The 18,223-nt window shown below is 43.4% G+C and overlaps 1 protein-coding gene across 1 annotated transcript in view; it reads left to right on the top strand.

Moving 5' to 3' along the window:
- Positions 1–18,223, top strand: part of NID1 (nidogen 1) — a 73,556-nt gene that overhangs the window by 14,306 nt on the left and 41,027 nt on the right. Inside the window, exons 2-7 of the mRNA XM_019651833.1 lie at positions 2,281–2,580; positions 4,707–4,933; positions 7,663–8,036; positions 10,805–10,954; positions 14,303–14,554; positions 16,706–16,906. Of these exons, the coding sequence (XP_019507378.1) occupies positions 2,281–2,580; positions 4,707–4,933; positions 7,663–8,036; positions 10,805–10,954; positions 14,303–14,554; positions 16,706–16,906 (1,504 nt within the window). The remainder of the gene's footprint in view (positions 1–2,280; positions 2,581–4,706; positions 4,934–7,662; positions 8,037–10,804; positions 10,955–14,302; positions 14,555–16,705; positions 16,907–18,223) is intronic.

The following is an 18,223-nucleotide window of genomic DNA, read 5'->3' as shown; positions in this document are numbered from 1 at the left end:
TCCTCCACAACTAGACTGAAGAACAAAAGGACAGCAACTTGTCTGTTCCCCTTCCCCCAATTCCCCAGCGTTGTTCCTATCCCCCAATTCCCCAATAAAAATCTTAAAAAAAAAAAAAACGGAGAAAAGGAACAAGCTAGTAGGATCATCACGTGCTTGACAGATTTGTCAAAGGAGACTGGCACCAAAATATAAGGGAATACTGTCTGTCAGGCCTGACACTAATTGGTATATCTGAAGAAAAAAAAAGCTTACTGGGGGGGAAGTTTAAAGCTAAGAATCAAATGAAACTTCTGGATGTTCTGTGTGTGACATTTATCTGTGATGTCGTCTTTCTTCATGATCACAGACAATTGAGCTGCATGTGCAGAAAAACTGGCGGAAAAATCATTTTCCAAAACTGATACTATTGAGGGTTATCTGGTCTTTGTCCAAAGCGTCTGCAGAGCTTGGTGATACTGGTCTGAAAACTTGATTCCTTGTGAAAATAGGAACATTCCTGCGCCCAGGTTCTAAATAATAAAAGACACTGGGGGCCTTTTCAAAGTAGTTAAACTGACTGAAATTTCACTGGAAAACCCCTTTTTCAAACTAAGTTATCCATATGTGGCCTCTGCATGTTACTCCCCAAGAGCAGCTGGTAACTGCCAACTTCTGGTGGCTTAAGAAAGTGAGCCGTTTTCCACACTCCCAACCTATAAACCTCGGGATGTTTGTTCTGGGAGGTGTTTGGATGGGGGTGAGGCCCAGCTGGGTGGATTCCTTCCCGGACCCCCTTCTCTGCAGCCTGTCAGCATATTCTAGAAAATCATCAGTGTGTTCTAGAAAATCATTGCTGGTGCAAGTGATGATGGCAAGTCTGTCCCCTAAAAATCTCAGAGCCCATGAAGTTTGGTAAAAAGGGAGGTTTTGCTAAGTCTGCTCCCAAAACTTGTTCAATCAGCTCCATCATGTTGGAGCTTTTTACATGGTTCTTGGCACATTGCAAGGGTTTGGTCTTAAGTTCCTCTCCTTTTTGTCTACCCCCCACCTCTCCTCCAGTAACGAAGGTCTGAAGTGACTGAATGATAAGGCTGTGGGAGAAGGAGGGAGGGAAGTAAGTGACCTGGAAAACCCACAGGCCTGCAAATCAACGCATGGACAATCAGGAGTCCCATTTTTCATGGGTGTTTTTCCAACCCCCAGCCTCTTAAAGTGCAAACTGGGGTGCCATTTGCAAAATCTCTCCCATTTGATTAGGGATTTATTTTTTTTAATTCACAGATTCTTGAAGTAAAAAGATTGCTGGAGTGGGTTCTATGTCATCAGTGCAGGAACGAGAAAGTGAGCGGGGTCAAAGCCTCATTATCTGTGGCTTTGCAGGAGGCCAAGTGCCCCCACCACCATGGCACTGTTTGTCCCTTTCCCATTTCCCAAGGAGTGTGGGTTTGAGCTGGATAAGAGCAGTGATAGCTTTTTACAGGCAGTTATAACGGATTTCAAGAGAACTGTGCACATAGAGATTAGAAGAGCCAACTGTGGAGTCGAGCTCCCTGGGTTCAAATCTCAATGTTGCCACTTACCGGTAACTTTGGACAAATTGATTCAGTTACTTCATTTTTTCCATCAGAAAAATGTGGATCATAGTCTAGTCTTAGGGGGTTCTTCTGAGGATTAGATGTTAATAAGATGCCTGGAACATGGTAAACCTTCAATGAAAGTTAGTTATTATTCTCAGGCATTAAACTATTCAAAATAACGATACCATAATGCCCCATCCAGATTCTCTTCTTGACATTATCGTTTACGTATTGTCTCACCATCTGTCTGTGTCAGTCCTTCCCCATGTCTTTCTGGGTTGCGGATTCATTGAAGGCAGAGACTGGGTACTACCCAGTGGACACACAGCACTTAGCACGGCCCTGCTGGAAGGGTTACTCAGCTTGTTGAGTGAATTAATGAAGGCTTTAATAATAACTTATGTTGAGTGAAGCTTTGCAGGATCCCAAGCACGCACCTAAGGGAAGCCTGAGACTCCAAGTTTAAGACACTTGCCTGAGGTCCGGGGACTGGTATATGCCAGACTCAGGGCCTATGTTTCTTGCCCCGTGTTCCTTCCACCAAACCATCTGCCCAGGGAAAAAATGCTGAGTTCTACCACTCAGGGTCATGTCTTTCTTTGATTCTGCTCTATTTGACATACTGTGGGCACCTGTGACAGCGTTCTGTGAGTAGGTGCTCAGTCCCTCTGAGGAAGACGTCGTTTCTGCACGCCTTTTAACTCTGCTTGATTTTGCACAGGTCACCACGAATGGCCTCATTGCGATGAGTGAACCCCCAGCTGAAGAAGCTCATCCTGGGCTCTTCCCTCCAACTTTCGGGGCAGTGGCACCTTTCCTGGCAGACTTGGACACGACAGATGGCCTCGGGAAGGTTTATTATCGAGAGGACCTTTCTCCCTCTGTCACTCAGCTGGCAGCAGAGTATGTCCAGAGAGGGTTCCCAGAAGTCTCTTTCCGGCCCAGTAGTGTGGTGGTTGTCACCTGGGAATCGGTGGCCCCCTACCAAGGACCCAACGAGGACCCTGCCCAGGAAGGCAAGGTGAGCACTCACCCAGGTACCAGTGCAGAGAGTCTCACGGGTTGGTTTGGTGCTGTTTGGTCTGATTTGTGCTGGTCTGATGTACATCATGCTATGTCATTCATAAAGACAGGACATCAAAGCAAAATCTAGTAGGCTGGTTATTGCAGGTCCAAACCTTCCGGTGCCTTATCTACAAGGCCATAAATCTATATTTCAATGATAATTAGATGAGAGAAAGCTAGATTCTGAGAAGATTGCTACACGGCAAAAACAGGGTTGATAAACTCCATTCCTTAGATGCTCTCACTTTGGGTCGGATAGGAAGAAGTAGTTTCTAGTTAAATAGAGATGTTATTAATATGAAGTGATTGGTTAAAATAACAGTAGTCCTGATGGATATAAAGAAATAAAGATAAGGCCTGCACTCTAGTTGGGTAGACAAAATCCACATGCACTATGTGAATGGTTCAGAACACAAGTTCAATCATAATACAACGGTGGGCATCTCTGTAGCACAGAGGTCAGGTAGGGCTGTAGGTGTGCTCAGGTTGGACTTGCCCTTGAAGGAGGGGATATCTGAGTAGGTCAAGAAGCCTTCTGTATACCTGAAGGGACGCTTTAAGACATGCCTCAATTTCTCCTTGGAAAAATAATTTTGCTCCACCACTATTTAATTTTCATAGGATTACAGGGTAGGGAGAAACTCGAAAGCTCCCCAAACACTCTATTTAAATGGAGGATGTTCCAACCCGGTAGTTCCCAAAGTGTGTATCTTGGAACACTAGTCCTACAAGATAGTCCTTGAGAAAAAGGCGTCCCCTGAAGAAATTAGTTTGGGAAATGCTAAAACTATTGTTCCCTCTTGGTGGCTCACTCTGAAAAGTCCTGTAGTAAAGAAACCTGCTTAATTTTGTTCAGCTTGGCAGCCCCCCGCCAGCCTTTTGGTCACCCCCTTTTCCCCTCCCAAATAAGACACATTATATCCCACAGAACACACTTTGGAAAAGTCTGTTGTGGGCCTACATGACACATTTTGCTTTGTCACCTGTATCTGTCTCCTGTATCTGCCTGAGTGCTGTACTTGAAAACTGCTTAAAGCCTTAAATTTTCCCAGGGTGTGCCGCTTTTCCCTGCATGATAAATATCCAGCCCCCCATGTAGAGCCCACACCTGCCTCTGGGGTCTGATGTCCTCTGACCTTTACTTCTCTTTACACCCAGCAGCGGCTGCACCCAGTAGTTTGCAATTCCCTGATCATTGCAATTGTTGCGGTTCTTACCTGCAGTGTCTTGCCCTTGGGATAGACTGCTTATTCTTTCAGATTCAGCCAGCCTCCCCTGCGCCCAGTGTCCGGCATGTCCTGTGGCTCCTATACTCTTGCACACAACTCTGTTACAGAATCTTTTCCCCGGGTTTGCGATGTGTTGTTCACATTCAGTCTTCCCATCTAGAGTGTAACTTCTCAAGTGCAGGCACCATGTCTTTTTACTCTTCATATCCACGTGCTCAGGGCAATGCTTGGCACACAGGAAAGGCACTAACATTTAAACAATACTTTCTCTGTGCCTGGACAATGTTACCGCATGTCGTCCTCCTACCATTTCTATGAAGTAGGTGGTTTTATCTGCATCTGATGCAGAAACCAAGGCTTAGAGGGCTTAAGTAACGTGCCCAAGGTCACACTCCAAGGACGAGTGAGGGTTTGGATCCAGAGCTGTTTTCTCCCACAGCTCATGCTCCTTCTTACTGAATAGTGGCTAGACTCAGTAAATATATGCCTAATGATGGGTGTGGTTGAATATGTGTAATGGCCATGGAAACAAATTTTAAGGGTCAGAATTTGCTAAGTTATATGAGATTTAGGCCACTGTCTGGAGGTACTGTCTATCATTTTTGGTTAACCTTAGGACCACAGTTATGCAGAAGGTTTTCATTAATTAATTAGAAAATTGCATGTTGACATATTTAGAGATATTTAAGTGGAGTTATCCTGGAATACTTGGTCCTTGCTACAAAAGTACTTCTTTTAGAATAAGTCGAGAATACTGCCTTCTCTATATTTTTTATATATAATCTGGTGAATAGCACATTTTAAGATCTGTAGATATTTTCCTGAGTAACTGAATTTTCATTCATCTTCACAGAGAAACACATTCCAGGCTGTTCTGGCCTCCTCTGACTCCAGCTCCTACGCCATTTTCCTTTATCCTGAAGATGGTCTGCAGTTCACGACAACATTCTCAAAGAAGGATGAGAACCAGGTTCCCGCAGTGGTTGCGTTCAGTCAAGGTCAAGTGGGACTCGTATGGAAGACCGACGGAGCTTTTAATATATTTGCTAATGACAGAGAATCAATTGGAAATTTGGCCAAGTATGCTTCTTTGTTCTTCAGTAGAGTCTCCCCTTAATAAGATTATCACTTTATTATTTTACTAAGGATAATATAATGGGCATTACAGAACATTACCTAAAAATGTTCCCACAGATTTAAATTTTGTATATATAGTCTTTATATTATATAGTGTATTTTTCTGATGAACTCAAGGGAACACACTCTTAGAATGAACAGGTATCTTACTTTTTAGATATACTCCTGATGGGAAACAGTTTCTACCGTCTCCACTATGAGTATAAGGTTAGAAATAATTATTTAAACCCATCGCTTGCCATGATCCAAAGGCTAAGAAAACCCTTTTCCCCCTACATTAACGAAGCAGGAAATTCTTACAACAGAAACAGTGCCCTCTTGGGCTATTTTGTATAATTTGGCAAAAAGAAGGAAAGCTCAGACTGCTTTTTCAAAAATTAAAATCCTTTCTTTCCCATTATTCTTTAAAATATAAAAACACCCCCCCCACACCCCAATTTCATATTGTCAAATTGATTCTAAAGCTCCTCTGCCCTTTACTTAATGGTGGGCTGGTATAATAGATACAAACAACTGGCTTTACAGGGGTTGGGGGAGCCCTCATTTACAGCATTTGCTTATGTCCGTGGTGTACATACTCCAGCTGTTCATGTCATGTCGTTCAATGTGGAGCTGAGAAAAGATGGAGTTAAGTGGAGTTATCCTGGAATAGTTTCATATAGTATTCTCACCACACATGCAATAGCCTTAAATAACTTCAAGAACATAGATAATAGTAACATAATTTAGACGGAATGAGTTTTGAGTTTTTATTGCCTTTTTCAAAATATAACTTATTAATTGTAAGTTTATATAATTTAATTTTTTACAATGACTGTGTTTACTAACTTGTTTGCAAAGTTCCTAAAATTTAACAGCCAGCTCTCATGAGCCAGTGCAAGCCAGTTCCTGCACTCCACCTGACTTTACGTGAGGCCTTTACTTTGACTGGACGTCCTATTTCTGTTGGACTTTATTGATTCCTCTTCCTCATCCCACCCCAATTTTTTGCTCAGTGTTCTCCACCGAGTAATGTATGTCCCTTCTTTCCACTGTGTAATCTGATAGGACCAGTAAAAATGGGGCAGCAAGAAGTACAGATTAGGGATTTTCTACTGTGTTTTATAATTATAAGATGCCTTTAGAGTCTGAATTTCATCTGTATTTCACTATACCCTTTGAGCGTAAAAAGGTAAACCAGGATTGTCCAAGATTTCACAGCTCATAGAGCTGGGATTTCTAATAAACCAAGTCTGTACTGTTTTTGCTCACACTTCTGACACCAAATATGTGGGGGTTTTTTCTCCCCACACCAACAAATTCTCCCACACTCCAGACTCCAACCAGTGGTCCTACAATTCAATTCGATTCTGGCATTAACTGCCTGGAGTTAGCACAGACCCCACAGGTGAGGGGCTCAGTCCCACAAGACGCACCCACTTCAGACTCCAGTCATAAGTCTAGTCATAAGGCAGTTTGCAAGCTTCCCCCACCGCTTAGATTTGGTAATTTGCTAGAACAGGTCACAGAACTCAGGAAAGCACTTTACTTACTGTTACCAGTTTATTATAAAGACACAACTCAGAAACAGTCAAATAGAAGAGATGCGCAGGGCAAGACGAGGGAGGGGAGGGGACACGGAGCTTCCATGCCCTCTTTGGCTGTACTACCCTCCTCACACCTCACGCTCTCCCAACCTCATCCTTCAGAGGTTTTTATTACATAGGCAAGGTAGATTATAACACTGGCCACTGGTGATTAACTCAGTCTCCAACCCCTCCCCTCCCTGGACATCCATGCGTGGGGCTGAAAATTCCAACCCTCTAATCATGCCTTGGTCTTTCTAGTGACCAACCCCCATCCTGAAGCTCTCTAGAGTCCCCAGTCACTAGTCACCTCATTAGTATACAAAAAGACACTCAACACTCTAGAGATTATGCAGATTTTATCTGTGTGCCAGGACCGGAGACAAGACCAAATACAGTTGACCCTTGAACAACATGGGTTTCAACTATGCAGGTCCAATTATAAGTGGATTTTTTTCAATGAACACTGTAACTGTATTTTTTTCTTCCTTATGATTTTTCTTAACATTTTCTTTTCTCCAGCTTATTTTATTGTAAGAATACAATATCTAATACATATAACATATAAAATTTGTGTTAATCAGCTGTTTCTCTTATAGGTAAGGTCAATAGTAGGTTATTAGTAGTTAAGTTTTGGGGGAATCAAAAGTTATACATGGATTTTTCATGGTGTGGGGTTTGGTACCCCTAACCCTCACATTATTCAAGGGTCAACTGTGTATATTTCTTATATCACACCATGCCATGGAAAGAGAGTAATGGAAACAATGAATGACTCCAGTTAACAGGTTGCTCATCTGTCCGGGCATATGACCAGCAATTAGTATAAGCAGCATTTTAAGGCCTGGCAAGTGTCCCTGGAGTGCACCTCTCCAATGGCAGAGGGTAAACCTTTGTTAGTCTGTCCTTTTGGACATAGCCTCACCAAATAGCCCTGGATGGCCTTAACTCTCTGATGACCAGACATGATGTCATCTGCCCTCCCATTTTCTAGCCTAGTGGGAGGCAGAAGCAGGTACTGGGTTTCATAGGGACACTTCTGCTTGGTTAGTGGGGGCTCTTGGTGGGCTGCTGGCTTATTTCCAAAAAGTCTGTCCTTTCTTTTAGGAGTAGCAACTCTGGGCAGCAGGGTATCTGGGTGTTTGAGATTGGGAGTCCAGCCACAGTCAGTGGTGTGGTGTCCTCGGATGTGAACCTCAGACCGGACGATGGAGAAGAGTATGACGATGAAGATTATGACTCGGTGACAAGTCTGGGCCCGGAGGATGTGGGCACCACAACCTTCCCCTATGAGGCTCCGAGAAGAGGAGACACTGGCACATACAACATGCGCAGAGTCCTCTCCCCCCGCCGCCTGGTCACTGAGAGACCTGCTGGACCTTCAACCGAGAGGACCAGGTCTTTCCAGTTGCCCGTGGAGAGGTTCCCCCAGCAGCAGCCGCAGGTCATAGACGTGGATGAAGTTGAGGAAACAGAAGTTGGTAAGGTGGTTGAAGTTGCAGTTGGTACATTCTTGGACACTTGGGTTTCCAGACAGAGGACAAGTGCTGGAGGGGTGTCTGCTGTGTACATTCTATGGTGGCTTGTGAGGACGAGAGCGTGGGAAGTAGGGCGAGAGCTCACAGCTGTAGAGCTTGACAGGCCCCCATGGCTTCAAAGGCTCTAGTGATCTTTTGGGATTAGGGCTATGGTTATAGAGACTGTTGAGCGTGTCCTCTTTCAAGTATCCTATTATTCCTTTTGTCTGTTTTAAAGAGAAAAGTGGTTTTGGAATTATTTTGCAAGGCAGATTTTCTTATTTGCAACTTCTGAGATCAGAAATATATTCATCCACCTGAAAAAACATTTTAGAAGTTCCTTTGGCCGTTGATGCATTTATTTTTGACATTTATTTACTCTTGGTTTTGGAATGAGAATGGTTGATTATTTTTCCTCCCAGTTCCTGTCAGTTTCAGAGTTGGTTTGTGAAGATTTAGAAATACCAGATAAGTAGACCCTCTTTTTAAATGTAGTTTTAAAGTATAATATCTTGTAGTCAACCATATTACGTGTATATCAGATTTTTGCTATATTTTGAGGGGAAACCATTTGAACCCCATCATGCTTTGATTTGTCTTGTAAAAGACATTCAAACTAAACTGTGTTCATTAATTTTTTTTAAACTTTATTGGGGAACAATGTGTTTTTTCCAGGACCCATCAGTTCCAAGTCAAGTTGTTGTCCTTCAGTCTTAGTTGTGGAGGGTGCAGCTCAGCTCCAAGTCCAGTTGCCATTTTCAATCTAGTTGCAGGGGGCGCGGCCCACCATCCCATGCAGGAGTTGAACCAGCAACCTTGTTAAGAGCACACGCTCTAACCAACTGAGCCATCTGGCCGCCCATCAGCAGTTCAGTGGAGCTCAGCTCTAGTCATTGTCTTCAATCTATTGAGTTGTCGGAAAAGTCATGATGTATTTTTTCTATGTTTTTCGTTGCAAAAATGCATCATGACTTTTTCGACAACCCAGTAATTGTGGAGGGCGCAGTTCAATGGCCCCTGTGGGAATTGAACTAACAAACTTGTTGCTCAGAGGACATGCTCTAACCAACTGAGCCACCTGACAGCCCCTGTGTTTATTAATTTTTGCTCTTCAGGTTGACATATACTCCACTGAGATTCATATAAATGGGATGGTCCAACCTTGAAATGATGTTTACTATGACTCTACTCTTTCTACTTTGAAGTTATGATAAGGCCCTCAGAAAAATCTACTCCATTCCACATATTCACTCATTTTTATTTCTCCTTACTTGTTTTGATTTGTTTCCTAACAATAGTCATACATGTTTATTCTTCTTGAGTATCCCAAAGAAGCATGGACAAGATCTGGGGCACAGGGGTGGTGTGCTTACTTACTTCTAAGGCACAGAAATAGAGACGTTGCCCTGTGGTGGCATGACGAGGTTGTGGGTCCATGTCTCGGGTCTCCCCCTGCCCACACTGCACCTGAGATTTCCTCGGGTGATGCTGACATCTCTTAGTGTATGGCACTCTGCTCTTGGAACTAGGTTTCAGAGGGATCTCTTCAGATATGTTGAGTATGTTTACTTGCATATATTGAGTTTTAAGCTTTCACCCTATCTATATGTCTCTGAAACTCTCCTTTGTGAAGTCATCACGTTGAAATGAGATTGTACCTAGCCCCAACAACTAGGCAGTACTGAAAGCCTAGCTTTGAACCCATGTGTCTAAAACAGATGTTTTTCTGTCCCTCTATCCCATTTATTTCACTGTTTTTTATTAGAAAGATCAGCCTTCCGTAACCAGCAGTGCATTCCTGGTGTTATTTGAGTAGTCACCCCCAGGTACACAGGCCATGGGGACCCACTGGGAGCTGGGCCCGCAGCTGGAGCTGAAGCAATCAGTAGTGAAGGTCACATGACTCCAGTTCCGGGTCCAAGCGTTTCTAGCTCCAAACGCCATCTTTCTACATACTGGCAATTCCCTTCTGAGCATGTGGGACTCATTGAATCTTCCTGGGTTAAACTTTACTTTTATCTTCATTCCTACCAATTATACATTGGATAACTGTCCCCTCTACAAGTTTATCCCCTCTTGTGCTTTTGAGCTTCATTCCAAATTAATTTTCTCCGGATTATTAAGTGTAATGAGTTAGTTCCCAATTTTAATAAATTGAACCTGGGAGGTAGAAATTTGAAATAGGCAGAATTTTTTTGTTTGTTTCTTGGGCCAAAGGCTTTTAGACCAGGATTGACTGAGGAATTATTTCTAATCAGCTTTTGAGTATAAGAGCTTCTGAGTCATCCTCTGTGGAGAAGAGTGGGGCGAAAATTTTAAAAAATATTTTAGGTTATTGAAACGGCAAATTTTATGTCATATATATTTTACCACAATAAAAAACAGTAAAAAAAAAATTTAAGGTTCCCCCCCAAATGTAAGCTGATCTTTCTGACTGAATTGAATGGACACCATATTAAGATTGATATTAGATGGCATAATGCCATATTGATGCAGTGATCCTGAGGACACTGGATTATAGCATTTTTAAATAATTCACCTCTGTGATTCTCAAACCCCTGTTAGCCCCATTTTCCATGGTGGTTTGAGTCTTGGAGCCCCCATGCTGTCTCCAGTCCCTGACCCACCCCAGCAGATGTGAATTCATTCTGCAGGGCTGGGCGCTCTGTGGGCCAGCTCCCAGTCCAGAGCTCAGAGACACGCTCACTATGCACTATGTTTTCTCTGAGCAGTTTTCAGCTACAACACGGATTCCCGCCCTACGTGTGCCAACAGCAGACACCAGTGCTCCGTGCATGCAGAATGCAGGGACTTCGCCACCGGCTTCTGCTGCAGCTGCGTCGCCGGCTACACGGGGAACGGCAGGCAATGTGTTGCTGAAGGTACTCTGCTTTTTTATGTTCGATTCGTTGGGGAAGGAGGACTGGTGGAGTTTCTGTTTCGGTGCTTGTGTCCAAAGGTTGCCTCTACCCAGATCTCTAAAGGTCGATGTTGTGTCTACTGGGGCGAAGCTATTGAATCTCTCATTCTTTCTCATACTTCAAATGGGAGTTCCTAGGGGAGGTCTCTTTCTTTCCTGTGCCATTTCTCTATCTCAGAAATGACTGCCACTGGGAGCCCATCTTCACAACTGCCTGTAGCACAGGACAAAGGCGAAAGTGATGACATTATGCAGCCTGGACCAGGAATTGTTGATGCCTCTCATTTTCCTTGGTTTCTTTCAAGCCTCTTAGTTGGCATTGCTCACAGCAGGTCCATGGTGGGCTGGCGTAGACCAAAGTATATACTGAGTGACATCTGTTCGAGTCCCCCATCCCCTTGGGTTTTCCTTTCCTCATGCCCCTGAAATCATAGCATGGTGATGGTGGAGCATATGGGGTGCGCCATAGCTAATTCCAGAGCACTCGACCCATTGTGGGGCTAATTCCAAAATGGATTCAGCTGTAGGGTGACATCACTTCTGAGCTCTGCTCCCCAAAGCACCAAGCAGTCTCAATGCTCTCAGATGGTCAGAAGAATCTTCTCTGCCAAAGTCTCGGGGGTCCGGATAACAGTTTACTCAGAGTGAGCCCTAGGGGAGCCTGGGGCCATAAACTTGAATGGAAACAAAAGCAACAAAAGCCCTACCATACTATTTGTCCCTTCAGATGCCAAGTCACCTCACTTGTCACTGGTCATTTTTCTGGTGTTTAGTGAGGAACCTCTATTGCTTTGCAAAATTTGACTAAATGAAACTCAGTTGGAAGAATGTGTCCTGTTTTCCAGGTTCCCTGGAATCTATAGTCAAATCAATTATTTTAATTTGCTCTGTAAAAAAAAAAAAGTTTTCTTCTAGGTCACAATTAGATAAAGTGAGTTTTGTTAAATATTTACTTTGGCAATGGAAGAAAATTTGTATACTTATCATGTTAATTTCACTTCTATAAATGTGTTTTCCTCTAACTCCCACCACCCAGGGGTGGTATGCCTATGCTTCTTTGTTTTAGGCTTGGCTTTTATACTGTCCAAACCCTGGGAGATGCTTCCAAAATCCCCACAAAAGCTTATTCTCAAAGAGCAACCTCATTAGCTCTTCCCGTGCCACATATCAGAGCTGGAAATACTGAGCAGTGTGTCTGGCAGCAAGCTCAGATATGATAAACTGTCTGGCCCCACACTTTGATATTATATACATGCCCCGTAAGAGTTTCATAGTCTAAATATTTGTTGGATTCTTGGTACTTTTGGAACATTTTTCTTGCTCAATATTGGGTTGGAAAAAATTGTTTGGTTTCCTTAACTTGGCTTTCTTGTGCATTTTTGTAATTGTTTGGGAATACATTTTTTCTATATTAGTCTTTCAATTTCATAGCATTCTTCAGTATCATGACACAATATGTGTGCAGAAATACTTGGTATGTCATGTGGCTTTGGCTTGCCGGCTGCCCTGTTAGCAACTCGGCATCCTGAACACAGCAAAAGGTCTTCAGAATGTGGGGGACGACGCCCAGTTACAAGTCTGTCTGTCTAAGGTTATTCAACAACTTTAGTGGCAACTCTGTGCTCAGAAAACTGTGCTGAAACTAAGGGAGGGAGTTGGGTGTGAAAGCCTGTCCCTAGTAATTTCTAACCTGGATAGAAAAGAAGACATGTACAGTCAGTAACTGATAGAATTTAATCTACATCAAACATGAACAGTCCACAGTGATTTATTTAGCTCTTCCTTCAGTTTATTTAAGGATATAATTAACACACTTGTTTAAAGAAGACAATTGGGTGATTTTTAGTGTATTCACTAAGTTGTGCAACTGTCATCTCTAAGTAGAACATTTTCGTCACTCCAGAAAGAAATTCCACGTCCATTAGCAGACATGCTCAGTTTCCCCAAGTCCCCTAGCCCCTGGCAGCAACTCATCTGTTTTCTGTCAACATGGGATTTTCTGTTCTGTACATTTCATGTAAACGGAATCATACAATTTGTGACCTTTTGTGTTGGGCTTCTCACTCAGCATAATGTTTTCAAGATTCATGTATCAGTGCCTCAGTCCTTTTTTCTGGCTAAATAATATTCCATTGCACGAATATACCACATTTCATGTATCCATCAATTGATGGACATTTGGGTGGTTCCTATTTTGGCTATTATGAATAATGCTGTTAAGAACATTCATGTACAAGTTTTTGTGGGATGTTTTCTATTTTTTGGGGTGTATACCTAGGAGTTGAAATTGCTGAAAATCCACAATGAACTCTTATTCTTTAAGCACTGTGTGATACAGGTCATATGGTAGCCTTCAGTTTTCTTATTTGAATACAAGAACAACTTAATCTATTTAGATCTTTTCCTGATTAAACAATAATAAATATATGCAAGTTATAAATATTCAAACATTATAGACATATATAATATAGAAAAATGAAAGTTCACCATATTGCCCTGAGTTAACCCCTGTGAGCAGTTTTGCGTACATCTCTACAGATATTTCCCTCTAGGTATATGCGAACATTTATTATTAATGTAATTTTGAAAATGAAAATGATATCCTACCTATACTGTTTGTCAATTTATGAAGAAAGATTTCAAATTTGCCACAGCAGGTCTCACGTCCTCCCCAGTTGTCTGAAAGGAACAATCAACACACACCCAGCCCACCTGGGGCCTGGGTCAGAGGGCATGTTTGTGTGGCCATGATGTTCTGTCCGCCATGCCCACGTGCGCTGGCTTGGGTTGCTTGAAGTGCCAGGACTCAGACTGGCGGTCCTAACCTGGGTCATAGGACTATTTCGGCCAGAGATGCTTATTAAGATGCTATAGGTCAGGCAACCAAAGGCTCAGATTCCCAGAACCACCCAGTCCAGCCCTGCCGTCCAGTGAAATGACTAATTCTGTCCCTCATACTCTCCAAAGTGACTGATTTTATGGTCACCTAATTCTAGATCTAGATGTCGTAATACTGTTCTTCCCCTGAGATCATTTTACTTGCCCCTAAGTTCCTCCATCACACACAGCTCCCATGGCATCCCCTTTCTTGCTGTCTGTCACCAGTCGTCATGGGGGAGAGAGAGCAGGACCTGGAGCTTCTCAGGCTCACAGACAGGCATGGGCGGGTACGGTCTTGTTGGAAGAATGACCCACTGATCCCAAAGCCCTTTACCCCAGTGCCAGTTTGCCTCTTTGCTTCATAGGTGCAGGTCCTATCAGACATTTTTCTTTTGTGAAAGCCTGGCTTCTTCCTTTGTTTCATGCTCAGGTTCCCCGCAGCGAGTTAATGGCAAGGTGAAAGGAAGGATCTATGTGGGGAACAGCCCGCTCCCCGTCGTGTTTGAGAACACCGACCTTCACTCATACGTGGTAATGAACCACGGGCGCTCCTACACAGCCATCAGCACCATCCCTGAGACCGTCGGGTACTCCCTGCTCCCGCTGGCCCCTGTGGGAGGCATCATTGGATGGATGTTTGCAGTGGAGCAAGATGGATTCAAGAACGGGTTCAGCATCACAGGTATTTACAGCAGACAGTAAAACCAGTGGGCACACAGTGGGGCCTGGGGGTGAATGGGAAGGGAACTCCGTGTCCACAAACAACTTCTTGATAAGTACTCTGTGGCCCCGGAAATAAGAAGTTGTGGTAAAATTATCAATATTTTTTCAGTAATATATAGTAATTAAGAGTGTCTAGAATTGCATTTGGGTCAGGGAGTGATTTTGTGGTGGGGATTGTGAAGTCTCTTGCAGAGTGAATGATGTCATCGTTTATATCCTCACCACCCAAAGTGTGGGGCTCACAGGTTCCCTAGCCTGCCTACCCTTCCAAACCAATCTGAAACTAATATTTAACACTTCCTTAGCATCTGCTTGCAGAAAAGGAACCTGTCATTTCTAGCTGGTAAATTCAGCTGGTAAATTATAATCATGATTTTAAACATAATCCAATAAACATAATCCTCACGACTCTTAGGACCTGAGTTCCTTGGAGCTCCCTGTCAGGGAGAGCTCAGCCTTTAGCGCACATGCGGGCAGATGGCTGGGGGGACGTTCCCCAAGTGTAGTGACGGCCTCTCCCAGGCTCTGCGCACCTGTGCATGCTGGAGGCCCTTTCCGGGGGACAATTCAGGTGGAAGAGCCTGTGTCCTTCATCTCTGGCCACTATCAGGACCTGGAACCTCTTGTCTGGGGCATAGGTACTTGGCCACTACCCGTGAAGACCTACGCCTGCCTTCTCCCCAACGCCCAGCCTCACTGGAGCCTCGGCCACAGCTGGACTATAGAAACACCCCTGAAAGCAGGGTCTCTAGGCTTTCCACCGCAACCCTCCAAAAGTTACAGAGTGTAGATAGTAACTCATTGAAGTGTGGCCATTTTAAGAAAGGAGAGGCTACATTTTTGAAGAGGAGTGAAACCACCTGTCAGATATCTAATTTATGGCCAAATGTTTTTTCTCCCTATCCCTCAGGCACATATATCCTGAGTGTTATAAGCACCTTTATGCTCATTCCTATGTAGACATAGTTGAGCTTTGCAGTAAGGCCCACAGACCCTACTCCTGCCCTGCACAGCTTTTTATAAGGTGTTGCTTTGTATGAGAGTTAATCGAACTTGGTAATACTTTCTAACGTACACCAACTTGGGGTGGGGGTGCTAAGGGGGCCTTTACAAACTCTCTGCAACAGCAAATCTTTGTTACTATTGTAAAGTGGTCTTTCTTAGTTGCCCCAGGATGTGTTGTCAGCTGGCTATCTGCCTGGAACTGGGGTACCATAAAGCAGAAGCTGTCAACTCTACTGCAAAGGGCCAGACAGTAAATATTTTAGGCTTTGCCTAAATATTTCAGGCTATAGGATCTCTGTTGCAACTACTGAACTCTGTCATTGTAGCGAGAAAGCAACCATAGGTGATATGCAAAGGAATGAGCATGACTGTGTTCCAATAAAACTTTATTAACAGCACTGACATTTAAATGTCATGTTCTTTTCACATATCATGAGATATTATTCTTTTGATTAAAAGAAAAAAACATTTAAAAATGTCAAGACCATTCTTAGCTCAAGGGGATTTAGCCCTGGGGCTGTAGCACACCAGCCTCTGCCTTAGTTGGAGGATGCTCCTATGGAAAGGGGGAGAAGCTGGAAGAGGCGGGCGGACTTTTCCCTGAACAGACCCAGGAGCGTTACTGAGCCAACCCCCTTCTGCGTGCTCCTGGTATGGTTTCTGGTACTGGTGATTGTTTGCCTTAAACAACTTACCCAACTCGACCAGGCCTGAGCTGACATCTCGGAGCACTTGACACCTGGCAGAGCACTGTTTAGTGTACTTGACCTCATCCCCTTTTCATCATCAGGAATTGGAGGCTTAGTGGGGTTAAGTTCACCTGACCAGTACCTAGCACAGTTGAGCATCAAACCGTGGTCCCCTACTTTTTCAGCACAACCCTTGGACCAGGTCATCTCAATGCTGGGTTGTGGCTGGGAAGGAACTTCTTGTGCATGACTCGGCTGGGCCACATGGATACCCCAGCTCTGTCCTTAGTGTCATCAGCCCCATTTCTACCAAGCAAACTGAAGCACCCCCCCTTGATGACCAGCCCTGTGAGCCTAGGGAGGGCATGAGGGTGGCTTCCCTGATGGCAAAGTGACAGGCTGACCTTGCTTTCCAGGGGGTGAGTTCACCCGCCAGGCCGAGGTGACCTTCGTGGGACACCCGGGTAAGCTGGTCATCAAGCAGCGGTTCAGTGGTATCGACGAGCATGGACACCTGACTATCGACACGGAGCTAGAGGGCCGCGTGCCGCATATCCCGGTTGGCTCCTCGGTGCACATCGAGCCCTACACGGAGCTCTACCACTACTCCCGCGATGGTGAGGGGACAGCCCAAGCTGGTGCAGTCTCCTGGGCTTCGGAGAGGGAGATACACGGGGCCGTTACCTTACTAAAATCACCTTTCCCCCTAATTACAGACAGTACACAATCCCTGTAGGGAATTTAGTGCAAAAAGAAAATAAGCATAGAGTTGTAAAACTAGGACATCCTTATCAGTAAATCTAAATATATTTTTTTCAGCCTTCCCCTAGCATATGTATAAAATATCCCAACATACATATACCAATATATATAATACCCCAGCATAAACATCTTAACATACTATATAATTTCAAAATAAGGTAATATAATTTTATCATACTATATATACATCTACATGGAGATTTTAACTTTTTATTTTAAATAATTTCAAATTTACAGAAAAGTTGAGAATAGCACAATTTCCACATACCATTTACTCAGCTGCACCAGTTAACATTTTGCCACATTTACTTTATCATTCTCTCTCTCGCTCATGCATACATATATATGGTTTTTTGCAAGTAAGTTGTAGATGTTATAATTGTTTATCCCTAAATACTTCATATGTTTTCTCAAATAAGAATATTTTCTTACATGGACTCAGTCCAATGATCAAACTCAGGAAATTTAACATTGATGCAATACTATTACATAATCTACAGTGAGGTATATAGTCTATTTAAATAAAATTGTAATCATGCCACATTATTATAGCTTCACTTTTCCAGTTAATGGTGAATCATGAATATCTTATGGTTTTATTAAGTAGGTTTTGAAAACACTGTATGATTCTATTGTACGGCTGTTAATTTAAACCATTCTATTTTCTAAAGCTTGGGTTAGTTCCAGTTTTCCCTTTCAAAATGAGTTGAAATGACTATCTTCATTATAAATTTTGACCAAATTTCTGATTCTTTTCTAAGACTCAGTTCCTAGAAACAGAGTGCTGAGTCAAACAATAAGAACCTTTTCAAGGCTGTTATTAAATTGCCATCTAGAAAGGTTGCACTAATTACCAAGGCTTTGTGGCTCAGTTAGCTCTCCTGAGGGGACGAGAGTGGGTGACTAAGAGGTGGGATGAGCAGCAGGACCCCAGTCTGTGGTCAGCCGGCAACCAGATGGCGTTTCTGGCAGCCCAGCACGTGGGAGCTGGAAAAGAGGCAGCTTACACTAATCTTTTATTTATCCTCTGGCTTTATTTTGAACTACAGCAGAGCACACACATAAAAAGACTCTTTTATACTTTTTTTTAATGGGAAGTTGAGAGTTTCATGGTAGGGGTGAAAAGCAGGGTCTCTTGATTGGGGAAGACTTTCTTTTCTGTTGAGGTTTGC

Source organism: Hipposideros armiger, unplaced genomic scaffold (assembly GCF_001890085.2).
Source record: "Hipposideros armiger isolate ML-2016 unplaced genomic scaffold, ASM189008v1 scaffold_167, whole genome shotgun sequence".
Taxonomy (NCBI): Eukaryota; Metazoa; Chordata; class Mammalia; order Chiroptera; family Hipposideridae; genus Hipposideros; species Hipposideros armiger.
The sequence above is the reverse complement of the archived record's forward strand: the minus strand, read 5'-3'. Positions and strand labels throughout refer to the sequence as shown.